Source organism: Asterias amurensis, chromosome 7, assembly GCF_032118995.1.
Source record: "Asterias amurensis chromosome 7, ASM3211899v1".
In the NCBI taxonomy this organism is placed as follows: domain Eukaryota; kingdom Metazoa; phylum Echinodermata; class Asteroidea; order Forcipulatida; family Asteriidae; genus Asterias; species Asterias amurensis.
Genome location: NC_092654.1, coordinates 15,273,237 through 15,289,031, shown reverse-complemented (window position 1 = coordinate 15,289,031; position 15,795 = coordinate 15,273,237). Strand labels below are relative to the sequence as shown.

The window sequence follows — 15,795 nt, the reverse complement described above, 5'->3', positions numbered from 1 at the left end:
GATTTGACAAAACCATCCACTTTCCCACAAACCCTTCGTAAAAGATTTGAGATGGGCGACTTAGAGATGGCGATTTTGTAAATTATTTAGGGCGACTTTGCTGCTGGCGACTGAATTTAAAAGCATCACTCAATTTTGTTCAATAAACCCACCACAATATAGGTCTTTCAAATACTTTTTTTTTCAAAGTAATGAAACTATAATCCTTAACACACAAAAACGTTCAGATTAATGCTGAACTATATTCTCTTCTCATTTTTTTTTACAAAGAATTTGCTTTTACCTACAATATTTATTCAATACAATAATTGCTACAAAATCTGGGCCCGATATCATTCAAGCTTAGAGTGAGTGATAGTGCATGTTTGAGTGAAAGTTGTCTTAATATGTAATGTGCAAAGTATACGTGCAACAATAAACCCGAAGTGCATAATATAATGTAAAAAATGTAGATTATTACATGAACCAAAACTATTTTCGATGTTTAAACCCCCCCCCCCAAAAAAAAAAAGTCATAAGAAAAACATTCTTGTAAAAATCTATAAAAAGGGGGTTTTCAAAAATGCAACACCGCATGTTTGAACCTACCACAAAACTAACATCGTTTTTATAAAAAAAAATAAAAATTCACCAACAAAACAATGCTGCTCACCAATAAACCTTTTTGAGATATGGCGGATACAACGCTACAAGACATTAGGTTTGGGTAATTTGTCCGACCCAAACTTCCAAACAAAACACTCCTTATAGTGCCCGCTATAACTCAAAAAGCCTAATACTATTATTTTCAACGCACAAATATCCATCTGCAAATCGGATCCTTTTTATGTTCGCTAATGTCAAAGTTTATTTAAACTCCTGCGTGCTCAACTCTGCTTTTTCAGAAACTGCCTGAATTCCCGGCAGTGGTCTCTGAAGTAAAGAAAGTCCCTTACTTTTCTTTTCTGGTTTGGTGTCCTTAGGGGGAGAGATTGGCATTGTCGTAGCAACACTCCGTCGCCTCGTCCGGTCACCCTTATTACTGTCTCCAAATTGAAACATTGGCCTAAGCAGCATGGTCAAGCTCTTTCGCCTGGTCCTTGGTGCGTCCACCTCCACGATCTGGAGATTGTCACGAGAGGTTGATGCGTTTGAGGTAGAGGGCGCCATCTCAGCAGAAAATGGACACTCGGGTGGGGTTAGGATAGTGGGGCTTGTGGGTGGAGTATCGACGCTTATAACGCGGTTGCGACGTGACATTAGGGGTTTGTTAGGAAGATTCAGCGCTCCCGAACTCCCCGCTCGAGGGATACCTTCGTCCATCCCTTGCTTTCTGAGGTAAGTCATCGAGTCTGTTTTGCGTGAGCTCTCCTCTACTAGAGTGGACATACTCTTCTTCTTAGCTGATTTGACTCTTTCAACTCCTGATGGTTCCGGTCGATCCTCCTCATTGTTACTTTCCGGACTATCCGAGGACTCTTGGCGGGATAGCTTGTCTGTCTCGTCACCCTCGCTCAGCCGTTTCTGCCGCGTAATCCCCGTAGGTCTCTTGCTTCCAGACGAGGGGATCCTATTCAAATTAATAATGTCCGATCTTCGGCTTCTTAAGGGTGAACCCCGGACAAGCTGTGCCTGCTCCCTTCCAAGGATGGTCTGTAGTCTCGACACCTCAGTCTGAAGCTTCAATATTAATGTGGCATCCTCTTCGTGTTGATCTTGGAGCTGCTTCTCAAAGTAACCGATTTCTTCCTTTAACTTGTCTTCGAAGAATGTGCGAATCTTGTCTTCGGCCCTTTTCATCTTTGATTTGAGTATTTTGGATTCGTCAACTAATGCAGACGGGGTGCTTTGGGTCTAGAAATAAAAAGTAAGATATTATAAACTGTTAACAATGACGAAAATAGGCCCTTCATATTTCTCCTTTTTTTTTTTTCTTTTTTTTTAAATGGCGCAAATTTTTCATTTATTATTATGCGAGTTGGAACCAAGTTTGCATTTTAACCCATCAACTCTTAGGTAGAGGTAAGTGGTCCGTACCCACAACATGTTCATACCTCACTCTTTTCTTGCTTATTTATAACCAACCCACCTTAGCAATGTATTTTTGTAGGGTCTCAATACACTCCGTGTGTTCCTGCTCTTCAGCAAACTCCATGGCTGTTTTACCGACCTGCATTCAAAGAGATATAAATAATATAGTTACAGTCTCTTTCTCTTTCAGTTTTGATGGTTTGAGTAATAAGCAACATTCTTTTCAAGTTTGATCGACTTCCCCTGCATGTCATCTTTGAAAGGACAAGACCTTTTTTCATTTTGCAAAGGGCACCTCCATTGGAAAATCTTAAAGTCAATGGGAAACTTTTGAAGGGGCACTTAGGCCAAAACCAGGGGCAATGACTTACGATGGTGGAATTTTGCTGACCTAACTAAAAATTGTCTTATTTCTTGCATAAAATCTGAAATGATATCAGTTAGGGGCGGACCATGACTTTCAAATGGGGGGGGGGGGGGGGTGGGGGCACATTTTGAGGGCTAATGCAGGTGCCCTACTAATGGTGAATTTTGTGGCGGCCCACTTCAAGAGAGATCAAGTCATTGGTCAGTCCGATCTTGGAGGCTATTTACGGTCATCATTTACCTTGCTCTTTTCGTCTACTTTGGCGCCAAGTTGTAACAAAACCTCAAGTACATCAGCTTGTCCGGTCCACGTTGCAATATGAACAGCATTTACACCAATTGGCTAAAACAACAACAACAACAACCATTATGAAAGCACAGAAAATTGTCCTTAATGTTATAGATAATTATCACAACATAACTAATATGATCATCGCGCACTTGAAAGCGATTATTTTAACATGTAAAATGGTGAGTCTTAATAGAACTTTACGAAATGTAGATTAAGTAACATGTTCCCTATAATGTCATATGAAGATTGTTTCAAATCATTGGCCCAGCCACACAAAAAGCTTTTTTACCTAGAACTTTGTTTGCTCGGGGAACATTCAAGCCAGTAATGCAAGTGTGGACCGAAGAAATCGTGGTGCAGTGTAGTGTGACAGTAAAGCGGAAATACATCGATGGGTAGTTGTGTTCAAGCATTTAAAATCAAGAAGAGCAATTTTAATATGGATTCGTTCTCTAATCGGTAGCCAATGAAGATCATCGGTTGACGCTACACAAACACACAATGAAATTTAAGGAAAACAGATCGAATGTCTTAACACTTACTATAGGTATTTTTACAAAGCGACTATACTCACCGGTATGAGTTTGTTGGGATCGCACCCAGCACCCACAAGAAGACGTGTTACCTCACAATGTCCGTTGCCTGCAGCACAAAGCAACGGTGTGTAACCTTCCTACAAGATCGTACAACATCGGAAACAAATTATTGAAATCATTTTAATTAAAGACATGTATAATCATGGTAATTTTCCCATCAACAATCTAGCTCTGGCAACAAGAATGTTCAATTGTTTTAAAATACCTGGACATACTATAACACGTAATTTTTAAGGGTTTGAGTGCTTTTTGTATGTCACAAAACGCAATACAGTTATTTTACAAACAAATTCATGAGACTCTCTTGAAAACATTGCTCTGTGATTTTCCCTTTTGAAGCGTATTAGGCTAAAACTTTTACAAATATATTTTTTTCACATTACATCTTTATTCAAAGTGAGTATGGATTCATGTCATGGCAAGACATTGAATATACACTGGGCAAACAAAACCATTTAACTGCATTTTTTTCGGGTGGGTTCGCATCCCACCCGAGTAACATGCCTGTGATATTTTTTCACAGGACTCGAGGAAGTACTGAGTATACAGTGCTAACACACGTATGGGTAAAAACCAAAATTAATATTCTTTATCCCCGATGCAAATTTAACATCTCTTATTTTGTTTTTGTTTTTAGAACAAAATTTTGAGCAACCTTGGTTTGGGTGGTGATGTCGGCTCCCAGTGCCAGGAGCATATGTGTCGCTCTGATGTTACCGGCTAAGCAGGAGTCGTGCAATGGTGTCAGTCCACGCTGTAACATAAACACAACATTAATAAACTATGGATAGTTCAACCAATTCAGTTAACTCAGACCAGTGCAAACCTCATGTCAAAACGTTTAGTAGCAGTTAAGGGCTCTGGACACTGGCTATCCTGATGTTCTCATATTTTCGTATAATTACTATATGTAAATTATAATAATGAATAACTTATTCTTAAATTGTGTGTTGGAAAAAAATAAAAGAAATGAAAATGAAAAGTTGAGTTTTTGAATTGTGATTTTATCTTACCTTGGTCTTTGAATCAATGTGCCATGCTAGACCTTTAGTCACCCCAGCCATAATGATGGAAACTGCCCCACTCTGTGCTGCCCAGTGTAACACAGTGCGGTCATCCTGTAGAGTTAAATGGAAGAAATTAAAATAATGGCTTTAACAACTTTTGGTTAGACGCCTAACACCAACTTTCGATACTATAAAACATTTTGAGAAACATTTCATTTCATTTCAAAGTATGCTCAGATGCCAAATCTAACTTCCCTCCTCATCTGAAAATAAGTATTGTGTAAAAAAAAAAAAAAAAAAAAAAACTTTACTAGAAGTTTCGTGCAATTTTTTCTTATCCGCTGAACTATGTGTATCAGTTTTAGTGCTCCAAATAATTGTGAGATAATCCCATTTAACTTCCTGCGTGGACATTTCGCTCTTTTTGTGGCGATATCACAAACACGCGGCGATTTTGAAATGAAATGTTCACATGCTAGTTTAATTGTAAACATCTGCATTTACATGGAATTAGAACAATCAAACGGTTCCAAAAATGCAGTCATACTAATATTACCCGTAGTTGGTGACGTTCTCTCTAAATGTAAAAGACTGAAAAACACCACTCGTTACATTTCGAGTTGTCCCTCAAATGGCTCTTTAAAAAGAGTGGTTGTTATTTCACTCTTTTAGAGGGGTTTCACTCCAGGACAGAGTAAAAAATCACTCAAAAAGATGTAAACTAAAGAGTGGAACACCCCTCGAAAAAGAGTTGTCCCTCATATGGCTCTTCAAAGAGTGTTTTTTCACTCGTTTGCATTTAGAGAGATATAAGGTGTTAAAAATACAAAATATTGGTGAAGGACAATTTAGCCTCAATTGACCAGGGCACAGGAAACATTCATATAGTCGATGATACTGCTCTTGAATATCAAGGAAGCTATGAAATTATCCTGAATCTTTTGGGAATGGAAAAGGGGGCAAAGTCCAACAACCTTTGTTGAGTTCTTCAAAGAAACAAAACTAAAGAAATTTGCCTATTGGTAACTATTTGATTAAGCAACGGAAACTTAACACATTGTGTTCCCATGTTTTCGAACACTTCAAACTGCATAAACTTTTCCGAGTTGGCGTTTGCTGAAGTCGCTTGCAAATCAAAAAGGCAAAAGGCACGATGGCATAAAAAAAACCTCATAGATTACTCTATGTTTTAAACCCAAAAAGCTGAAAGATCATTTTTAGAAGAATTGGGGCTCGATTTTGTGTTGCCGTCTTTCCGAGTTGTTGACTCGAGTCATGTGTGACTTGCACTCGCATCGCAATTTTTTTTTAGTGTGACTTGACTGGTAAGTTGTAACTTTCAGCATTTACTTGTGACTTGACTTTCTTGGCTTGCAAAAAAGTGACTTGTGACTTAACATTGACTTCCAACAAATTCAGGCCCGAAACTTCACGGAGACAATGAAGGCGATTGCCTCAATGCCCCCTGGTCATTGCCTTGGTGCCCTTGAAATGCTCCGGTAGAAATTTACAATTTTCTCTTAGGGTGCCCTTTACTAAAATGAGAAAATGTCTTGGTGTCCTTTGCCCTCTTAAAAACGAAGCATACCGGCCTGAAAATGACTTTCTGCCGACTCCAGAATATAGTGCTGCAATTAATATGTGGCCTTCAACAGCCACCATTTCAGTCTGATAAAGCTTGATAATCGATCACGTTGTGCAAATGACCCAAACAAACACCATTACTTCAATAATAGTGTTTTGCAAGACGCTCCATTTTGTATTGGTCTCACTGTCAATGACAGGCGATATCAAACGACGTGTGTTTGTCTACCTACGGGTTGCATTCGTCTTGTGGAGTGTAGGTGTATGATAAAGTTTACAGTGGATGCAACTCGTGTCTCTCGTTTCCTAGATACGGATGATAGTATATTGATAAGACACTTGACTATTGCTAGGCAGTCGGGAGTTGTCAAACAATGATAGCTTGTTGGGCAGACACAACGTCGCGTTTAGTTTTGTGCTGTTTGACTCGTGAATGGATTATACTTTTTTTCCATGTGAATTTGACTTGTAGCATCGTTGTCTGCGATCTAACATTCCAAAATCAAGCAAACGCTTATAGGCATGCCTCCATTTCTCAATAACTCTGCCCTATTCCTACTATTACGCAACAGCACGGTGTATTCTGTTTTAGGTAAATCATCACTTGTATGATAACGGCACATGAGATGTGAAATGAAAATAAATGTTGTTGAATTGAACTGAATTGAATGTTGAATTGAATTGATTCCATAACGTATATTATGTCGTCTGAAATGCAAAGGAATGTTGCTGACTTTAGGAAAGCAAACCCGAATAAAAACTATCCCATATTTTTATACAACTAAATATAACAGCTATCAAAAATTCTGAAAGGTCTAGGACTACACAAGTAATATCAAAGTATAGCAGCATACAAATTTTAGGATTATACTTGTTCACGTGAATTTGACTTGTATGAGAAATGAATATGATACATTCTTTCGTCTGCATGGAATGCAAGAGAATGATGCTGATTTTGGGAAAGTAAGTCCGAACTTGAAAACTGACACACAGATCAAAGACAGCAAAGAAACTACAACTTTAGGTGAGAAAGTTTACGGCAGATAAGTTGCCACCTGGCGTAAAACCAAACTATTTTTCATGCGATATGAGCACAGCGAAGTAGCTTTAAAAAAACAACTACTTTGTTATGTAAAAAATAAAGCTAAGTTAATGACAACTTAAGGTGTGAAAGTTTAAGCCGATAGTACAAAGACACAAACTAAGCCATACACTAAAATGTTTACCTTGTCTTTCTGTAGTACATCATCACCTTCCTTGAGCAATTTCTTAAAGGTTGCAATATCACCGACCTTGGCACACAGGAGCAACCCTTCCACACTGCTCGATTCATCATCAGACATTATCACTTTGTCGAGATCTCTACTTCCATAAACACATATTTTCGATCAATGTCCACATAATGGTGGTGAAACCAAAGAGCAAGGGTGAAAACATGGAGCTATGCGGTAAAACCATAGAGCAAGGGCCAAACTGGCCCACTTTGGAGTATAGACACCTCCGTCGCATTGACTGAGTGGTATAAACTGATATGCGATCAGACACTTCATCCCCTTCAGAAAACATCCCAATTAAAGTACACGGATAATGGTCTAGTTTATATTTATTTAGGAGTGTTTATTTGCTCGTGCTGATATGATCTTTTCGGTTTGATATGCAAATATAGCTCCATCTGGTCATAAACGGATACGGTGCTTCGATATAACAGGATTTGCCTATATAAAATTCATAAGTACCTCAGACATTTTGGCTATTCCTATTGGTGGAGAGCGCGTCGGTGTTTAAACGGTTGATAATGACCAGCTGGAGCTGTTTATAACCAGTTGTTTTCGGATACGTTTAGATGCATACTACTACGCGCACGAATGCGAAGAAAAAAAATGTCTCAGTCATAAAAATGCAACACACGTAAACGGATAGGTTTTGCAGAGTTTCATTTATTACGCATTTTAACCAAAAAGGCATTTATGAATGGGAATAAACGAGTTGCAGAAGTGACTCGTTCTTAAACTGCCGTTAAAAACCTTGCCGGGTCATGGCCGTGCGATAAAGGACATCACCTTCGGCTCGGACCTTTATCGCACGGCCACGACCCTGCCGATTTCAAACGGTAGTTTAAGAACTCGTCGCTACCCTTTTTATTCCCTTATTTAAATTTTGATCAGAGACCAGACACCCAGTGTTGAAAATGGATGTTTAAAAACACTTTATGTAACTGCTCAAATCTAACGCGTTATACCACCTCAATGGAGGAAAATGCATTTGAACTTGGCGCTGAAACCACGTTAAATATGGGGTGGGGTTCGAAGGGCAGTGTTGTGTGTGTAATGTACTTTATAAATTCAAATTATAAAAGTCTACACGATTTTATTGTTGTATTTTCCAAACATCACTAAAACGTGGTTTCATGCATGGTGTTAATAATGTCGTTTCCATGAGAGTGAGACAGGTTAACATTTTCATTTCTCATTCAAATCGTATCGCACTTGTTAGAAAAAAAACCTAACCAATCATGGGAGGTATTTTATTTAGTTGACAGTTTGCAGAAAATGTTGAATTTGGTTAAAACATCTGTTATTAGCACGTTGGGTGTTTTGCTAACATTCGGCCGTCCATGCAAACCAGTGGGTTTGATTACTAACAATGGAAAGGTCTTTCGCGGGAGTAGCAACTATATTCCTATCGAATTTGGGCCCAAGAAAATAATATCAGCGCAAGCATTTATTATCAAAATTAAGGGAAAAAAGATGAAAAACACTTGAAGGGGTTATTCCAGGATTTTCATCAAATTTGGTCGAAAAATTCAGGGAAAAAAACAAGGGGTATAAGGGGTTGATTAAATTTGATTAAAATGTTAGCCTTCCCCTTGTGGTTTTTTTTTTAAATTATGTTTGACTAAATGATCCCCATTTGTGTTTTTTAAATTGTAGAGCCAAATTTGAAAAGTATCACAGTTTCTAAAGATTGGCACAAGTGAAAGAAATATTACTGCTGTAGACAGTCAAAAATAGCAACAGTTTATTTATTTCTTTACTTGAAAACAGCGTCCACTTAATAATAAACCAAACTGCTGTCTGTTAACTGTCATATTATTATGTCCAGTAAGATGTCATGTACACTATTATAATATTTTGTGAAAGTAAATACTTAGTTAAAACTACATCATTGGTATTGTGCATTAAACAGAAGCACTAGAGACATCAAGATGGAAGAAAATTTGAAACGAAAAATTTGTAAATTTCGTAAGAATCTGATTCCATTTTTGAAGTATGTGAAATAAATGCACAGGAAAACAACTTGTGTATATTATGGGAAAATGCCAAGCCTTACCGGCTAAAATGCCATTTTACATCTGCGACCTGTAACTGGTATCGTTCTTAGTTTTGCTCAGCAGAAAAATGTTAAGCAATATTTTTCTGCTTTAAGCAGCTCCATAGAATTGGGCCCAGATTCATGAAATGCTACTAAGCATGAATGCTACTAAGCAGAATACTAGCAAAGCACCAATGAAATTCATTGGTTGTGACTAGTAACCGGTTTCTTTTTTTTGCTTAGCATTAACAACCTGATGAGCAATCTGTTATCCTTTCAGCTTTATTTAAAGACACTGGACACCTTTGGTAATTGTCAAAGACCAGTATTCTCACTTGGTGTATCTCAACATATATATGCATAAAATAACAAGTGAAAATTTGTGCTCAATTAGTCATTGAAGTTGCAAGAGATTAACGGAAGAAAAAGAACACCCTTGTTGCACAACTTTGTGTGCTTTCAAATGCATAACAAGAGGATTCAGGGTTTAAGTCTTTTATTATTTGAGTGAGAAATTACCCTTCTCTCAAAAACCTTGTTACTTCAGAGGGAGCCATTTCTCATCAACAGCTCTTAATTGCTCATTACTATGTAAGTTTTTATTCTAACAATTATTTTGACTAATTACCAATAGTGTCCAACCAGTGCCTTTAATTAGGTACATTTATTTTGTTTTCCTTTTTTGCTGATCATCAGCATTTTATCAGCAGCTTTTTTTATAAATTAAAACATAATATAATTTCTATAGGAAGTTCGCATGAAGAGTATATTATACTACAAAATTGCACCTGATAATTACTGTTTCTAAAGAATAAAATTAAACATTACATCATGTCACCTTAACAAGTAAATAGAGACAAGTAAAATATCAGACAAAAGGGAAGAATATTTATGAGATATACATATTTGAAATAATATAATATCTTTTTGCCCTGGTTAAATGATGCATTCACACCACAACATGAAGCAAGCTTAATAGCAATAAGGAAAACAGACATGCACCTTTCTAATTGCAAAAATATAAAGAGGAAATGGCCGATCACACTTAACATTTGAACAGTGTTTTCAGTTTTCTATGGTTTTAAAAGAAAAAGAGGAAATCAGCTGAAAAGTTGCATACCTGAGAAAATAATTAGCCCTTTTGAGGAAAGATAGGCACTGTATGAGTGCGTTGTTTGGTGCGAGTGTAATACCAGGGGTCGATTTCACAAAGAGTTAGGACTAGTCTTAGAAGATATTAAAAAATTAAGGTTAGTCCTAAGTTAGGACCAGTTACTCGAGAAAAGACTAGCCTCAACTCTTTGCGAAATCCAGCCCAGAGGTGAGAGTTCTTCTGAGGTATGTTGAAATGATGGCATTTCCTCCTTTTTGGTAAACCCTGGAGTTCAGATTTCAAAGTGCTTTAAGGAACAGTATCCTATCAAAGAGCAGGATTTCTTTATAGTGTGGGGGGGGGGGGGGCTGGTTTCTCCACAAAACACACCACAAGTCAGATAAAAGCCTGAGAAATTTTCTGAGAAAAGCCTGAGAAATGTTCTCATCCCTGTAATACATAGAGATATACCCAAGCCAAACAGTAACATTAGAACACTGAACTCTAAGCTTTGGTATTTCTGATCATCAGAGTGTGGGGTTCGGTGTTTCTGGACTGATACGCAGCATATTGCGCCACAGCACCTTGTATACCATTACATGGGTGCTGTAAAGAAAATAGGTCTTATACTTCAAAAACATACCTCTGCATACCTTGCACATCAAAACTGAGCACTTAGATATGCCATAGGGGTTTGATAAAGCACTTAATATAAGAACCTAGTATTACCAGTGAAAATTTATAGATGCCTATAATGTGTCATAGAAACAACAATAAGTAGTACATGTATAGTCAGGAAACATGTCATCTAAACAAGCACTTGCCAATGACTTGAGTCAGTGTACCGGACGCTAACAACACTCATCTTAGGTTTTTTTTATGGGGTAAATAGTTAGACATCTACAGATCATTAACAACATTCACATTTGAAAGCAGTATTTGGGGTTACAAAGAGCCTTAGGTCATGTCCGAATTGGCGGCTACAGCTACGGCTAGGTTTCCGCGTCATCATGTGTTGAAGTGCGACACATCCTTAGCAACACCCTTAGCAACAGCCGTAGCCGGTAGCTGTACCGCCAATAGTTCAACTGCATCAACAGACCTGCCAACCAACAGCTAAGACAATGTTACAAATTTGATCACTATTCACAATAGATGTTGACTTTGGAAGATACAACTTTTTACAAATTAAGACTCCTGTGAGAAGAGTATGGAATGTATTTTCAGCAGGATTCATTTTAAGACGTTCTACTTGGCTTGTCAATTCAGAAGATAAGACGTTTGGCTGTGAAGAAATGAGAACAGATGATGCACAGAACATCTGTGAAGAATCTATAATCTAGAATGTTATCTCTAATCAACATTATCAATTTAGTCATTATGCAATAATTTGTACAGATGTCTGTCCCTGCACCAAAATAAACTAAGAGAAGCAAATTAAATGGCAGTTAAAATAATTATTTGGAGTTGTCTGTTTTTTGGTACTTCTTTCATCATTGGTTGTTCTTGCATAAAGACATGACGTCATCTCACCAAGGAAATAACCATCAGAAATCAGTAATATTACTTCATATTACATGTAAATGTTTAGAAGTAATTTATGGTAATCAAAATTCAATACTCTTAAATTGGTTATTAATGTCTCTGCTTTGGATTGAAGAAAGCTTCAAAGTTAAACGACATGTCACTGGATGGTGCTATAACAACATGTAAAACCTATATAGCATTTCATCACACAAATGTTTTAAAATTTTATACATATAAATATTTGGGCGAGAGAAGTGTACAAAGCTTCACAACCGAACACACACTGTTAGATTAGTTAGATTCGGTCTCTTCCATTTTAAAGGCAGTGGACACTATTGGTAATTACTCAAAATAATTACTAGCATAAAACCTTACTTGGTAACGAGTAATGTGGAGCTGTTGATAGTATAAAATGCTGTGATAAACGGCTCCCCCTGAAGTAACATAGTTTTCGAGAAAGAAGAAATTTTTTGACGAATTTGATTTGGAGACCTCAGAACTAGATTTTGAGGTCTCGGAATCTAGCATCTGAAAGCACACAACTTCGTGTGACAAGGGTGTCTTTTCTTTCATTATCATCTGGCAACTTCGATGACCAATTGAGCTCAAATTTTCACAGGTTTGTTATTTTGTGCATATGTTGAGATACACCAAGTGAGAAGACTGGTCTTTGACAATTACCATTAGTGTCCAGTGTCTTTAACAATCCGCAGATGCGGAAAAAACCCGATGATGTGGTCAATCATAATCTCAGAGTGGCTGTAACATTTAGAATACTTTTATTGTGGAGAATAATACAGGGTAAAATTACTTGCTAAATTGTTTTAAATTTGCTTCTTTCAACATGAACACACCGGTCGCTCATTTCAAGTCCTACTACTAACCATGGAGGGAGAAAAAATATAACAATTTTTTCCCTCTATGTACTAACTTAACAAGAACACATGGTTCAATACTGGTTTGGGTGTATATTTACATAATATAGAATTAAGCTGCGGCCGATTTCACGAAACGCTAGGATTAATCCTAACTCGAGTCTAAGATGGGTTCAATTCGTCCTACGTATTTGGATACGGAACTGAACCCGTCCCAAGTCCTGAGATTAATCCTAAGTTAGGAAGAGTTTGGTGAAATCGACGGCTGGTCTGTAATCTAACAATTATCACTAGACACCATAGTCTTCCTGTTGTAACTCTCGAGTGATTGTGGGTTACCCCTGAATGGCACCCAGCATACTGATCAGACTTCTAGGGGTGCACTTTTCGCGGTCGTGATAAACCACTGTTTTGGTTGAACTGGCAGCCCTGTATGCTTAATTTTTGAAAGAGCTAAGGGCACAAAGGCACTTTCTCCTCGTCAAAGGGCACCCTATGAGGAAACTACAAATTTCTATCCAAGCATTTCCAGGGCACCATGGTAATGACCAAGGGGCGTGGAGGCAATCGCCTTCATTGCCTTCATGAAGTATCAGGCCTGAATTGGCCAATTAGTTGATCAATGATCATTGACCTTAAATGTCTTTTTATTTATTTTGTTTACAGCATTTTAGCTTACGATGTGCAATGCACTTGCAATATTCTTTCATCAAACTGTTATAGGAGCTTTTATTTTGATTATCAATTGGGTTTGAATAAATGACATATAAACAATATTAAAACACCTTCACTTTAACAGTTTAGCAAAAATTCTAACAATAGAACAATTAAGATAAATCATATTTCTATAGTAACACAACATGAATACTTTCATTTTGTATATACTATATCGTATACTTTTTCATATACAACATTGAAAACAATCTTTCAACAATAAAAATTTGGAGTTCTATACACCTATATGTTATAAACATATAAAATGAAATGCAATTATTTTGTTCCCCTGGAATTACACACTATTTGCATATAATGAGTTAATTTTAAATACAACCACGGGTTATTAAGTTTTGGACAGATGAACATTTAACCTTTTTTAGTTTTGTTTTACCTCGGGCACCACAACTGTATGGATATTATATTTATTTCACATTATATTACAATACATGCATTAGCTTTGTAGAAGACCATGGTAGTAGGCCTGGGCGTCTAGTGAAATTTACTACTCGACTAGTTGCGCTTCAAATAGTTGCCACTTTGACACTCGTCGCACAGGCTTACATGGTAGGATCACAAAAAAGCAAACTTGGAGATGAGAAGGTACACTTTGCAACCACGGATAATACAATTCATCAATTACGGAGAATTGAACCTTTAAAACACTCTCAGTTTGAAATTACTTCATAGAAAATGTCATCGTTAATAATGGTCATAAACACCCCACAAACCCATACTTCAACAACAGCAGGTTTTCCCCGAGTGTGATGTATTCAATATGTTCTTAGTAGCACACAAAGTGTCATTGGGCTTCAGGGGTAATAAATAATTTGTGCTATAAAGGAATAGGTCTCATACTTCAATAGATCGTATTGAATAACCCCTTTGCTGCTATAAAAGTCGCCATCTTGTAGGTCAAACTGTATGGCGTCTAAACACGTGTATCAAAGAAACACGCAGCACGCAGCGTTCCCGGTTTGAGTTCTACGCGTAAGCACGCACACACACACGCACACGTTCGCACATGCCATCTTGTAGGGCTGATATTTGAACGGTGACGTCATATTCAGTACAGTCTATACGTAGCCCCACATACCTTGCAGGAAAAAAAATGAGCACTTTGATACGCCCCCTAGGGGTGTGATGATAAAGCGCTATATAAGAACCGAGGATTATAAGACCATGGATTGATGATAGGCTGTCCTTCTCAATCTACACACAGTTTAAAACACCTCCTAGAAACTGGCACCACATCCCATACAAACAAAAAAACATTTACTGAAGTAGTCACTCCACGAGAACTCTACTAGAGTTATCACCAAGACGTGCTCCCAGAGCTTTCTCAGGTCTCATTCCTGAGGATGAAGTCGGTTTCCAACATGAAGGACTTGCATCTTAAAGTAAAACGCTCAAGTTCGAGTGTGCACAATGGTCAACTAAAATTTGACTGTTTTGACTCAAACACAGGCTGGTCGACCATTGGTTGACTACTGTGGTCGACCATTTGGAACCAGCCTAAATAAGGACCATGGTTTCTTCAGTGGTCCCAATAGCATGTTCCATGCTTACATGTGTAACACCTAAAGGGGTACCAGTGACACTACCGTGGTACCGATGGTTGACTAGGCTTCCAAACGAGTCGTTAGAGTGAGTGCGTCACTGCTGGTCAGTAGTCGACCAAATGTACGCTACATACAGTAGACTTGCCACCAGTGCTCTGCTTTAAGATATTCCTGAAGAAATGTATTCCATCAAAGGAACATTAGACTTGCTACTAGAGCTCTGCAGTCGTTATTTATAAAGGGTTTTGTTCTGAATGGATTCTAGAATAATAGACGACTTTCTACCAGAGCTCTGTACATGTTAAGTGCTTAAATCCAGGGTCTCGTCTCAAATCCCAGTAGTCACCCTTAAAAACACACACTTCTTTGCCATTCTCCTTGGCGAGTCTGAGGATAGAGGAGGGAAAAAGATAAACACTTGTCAGCAGTTGATACAAAATGAGCATCTACAATCATTGTCACAGGACTCACAGACAGTCAGAATACATACTGATGGCTTTATTCATTTATATTAACTTTGGAACAGTTTCTCTAATACAAATGCAAAAACTTTAGCGTTTCCCAAGGAGTGTGTGAACACGTAAAAAGAATTCTGTCCTTTCACGAGAAGCTCATTTTGTAATATTTCACAAACATTGAGAACATTCTGCCAGGAATGTTGATTTTTCTCCCGTTGAGTGAAGGGGCTTCAGAGTGGACTCAAGCCCAGTCTTCAGAAAGGCCTCCACAACACTCTTATAAACTTTGGGCTGTCCGGTTGTTGTAGTGGTATCTTTCATCGCCTTCAAGGACCCAGTTCAAATTCCGCCGAGGCACTATAGTGACCCCGGCAGTAATATGACAATTGGGTTTTCAGT

The 15,795-nt window shown here is 37.8% G+C and overlaps 2 protein-coding genes across 5 annotated transcripts in view; both read right to left on the bottom strand.

The window, feature by feature from the left end:
- Positions 1-222: 222 nt before the first annotated feature.
- LOC139939582 (uncharacterized) lies at positions 223-7,384 on the bottom strand. The gene is made up of 7 exons (XM_071935591.1): positions 7,082-7,384; positions 4,278-4,382; positions 3,920-4,018; positions 3,243-3,341; positions 2,618-2,719; positions 2,069-2,149; positions 223-1,833 (listed from the first exon to the last, which is right to left on the bottom strand). Exons 1-7 carry the CDS (start codon positions 7,196-7,198, stop codon positions 847-849), a joined length of 1,590 nt encoding a protein of 529 aa, XP_071791692.1. The 5' UTR covers positions 7,199-7,384; the 3' UTR covers positions 223-846.
- A 1,475-nt stretch (positions 7,385-8,859) lies between these two features.
- LOC139939828 (oxysterol-binding protein-related protein 6-like) overlaps positions 8,860-15,795 on the bottom strand; it is a 68,280-nt gene continuing 61,344 nt past the window's right edge. For all 4 annotated transcript variants that reach the window (XM_071935967.1, XM_071935969.1, XM_071935968.1 and 1 more), the window contains one exon: positions 8,860-15,325. In XM_071935967.1, the coding sequence (XP_071792068.1) occupies positions 15,220-15,325 (106 nt within the window). In that variant the 3' untranslated portion in view covers positions 8,860-15,219. The remainder of the gene's footprint in view (positions 15,326-15,795) is intronic.

Coding starts and splice junctions, on each gene's coding strand:
- LOC139939582 (XM_071935591.1), bottom strand. CDS start 7,198: ATGTCTGATGATGAATCGAGCAGTGTGGAAGGGTTGCTCCTGTGTGCC. Junction 3,342..3,919: donor ACATCACCACCCAAACCAAG/GTTGCTCAAAAT, acceptor ACGATCTTGTAG/GAAGGTTACACACCGTTGCT. Junction 1,834..2,068: donor TACAAAAATACATTGCTAAG/GTGGGTTGGTTA, acceptor TTTTATTTCTAG/ACCCAAAGCACCCCGTCTGC.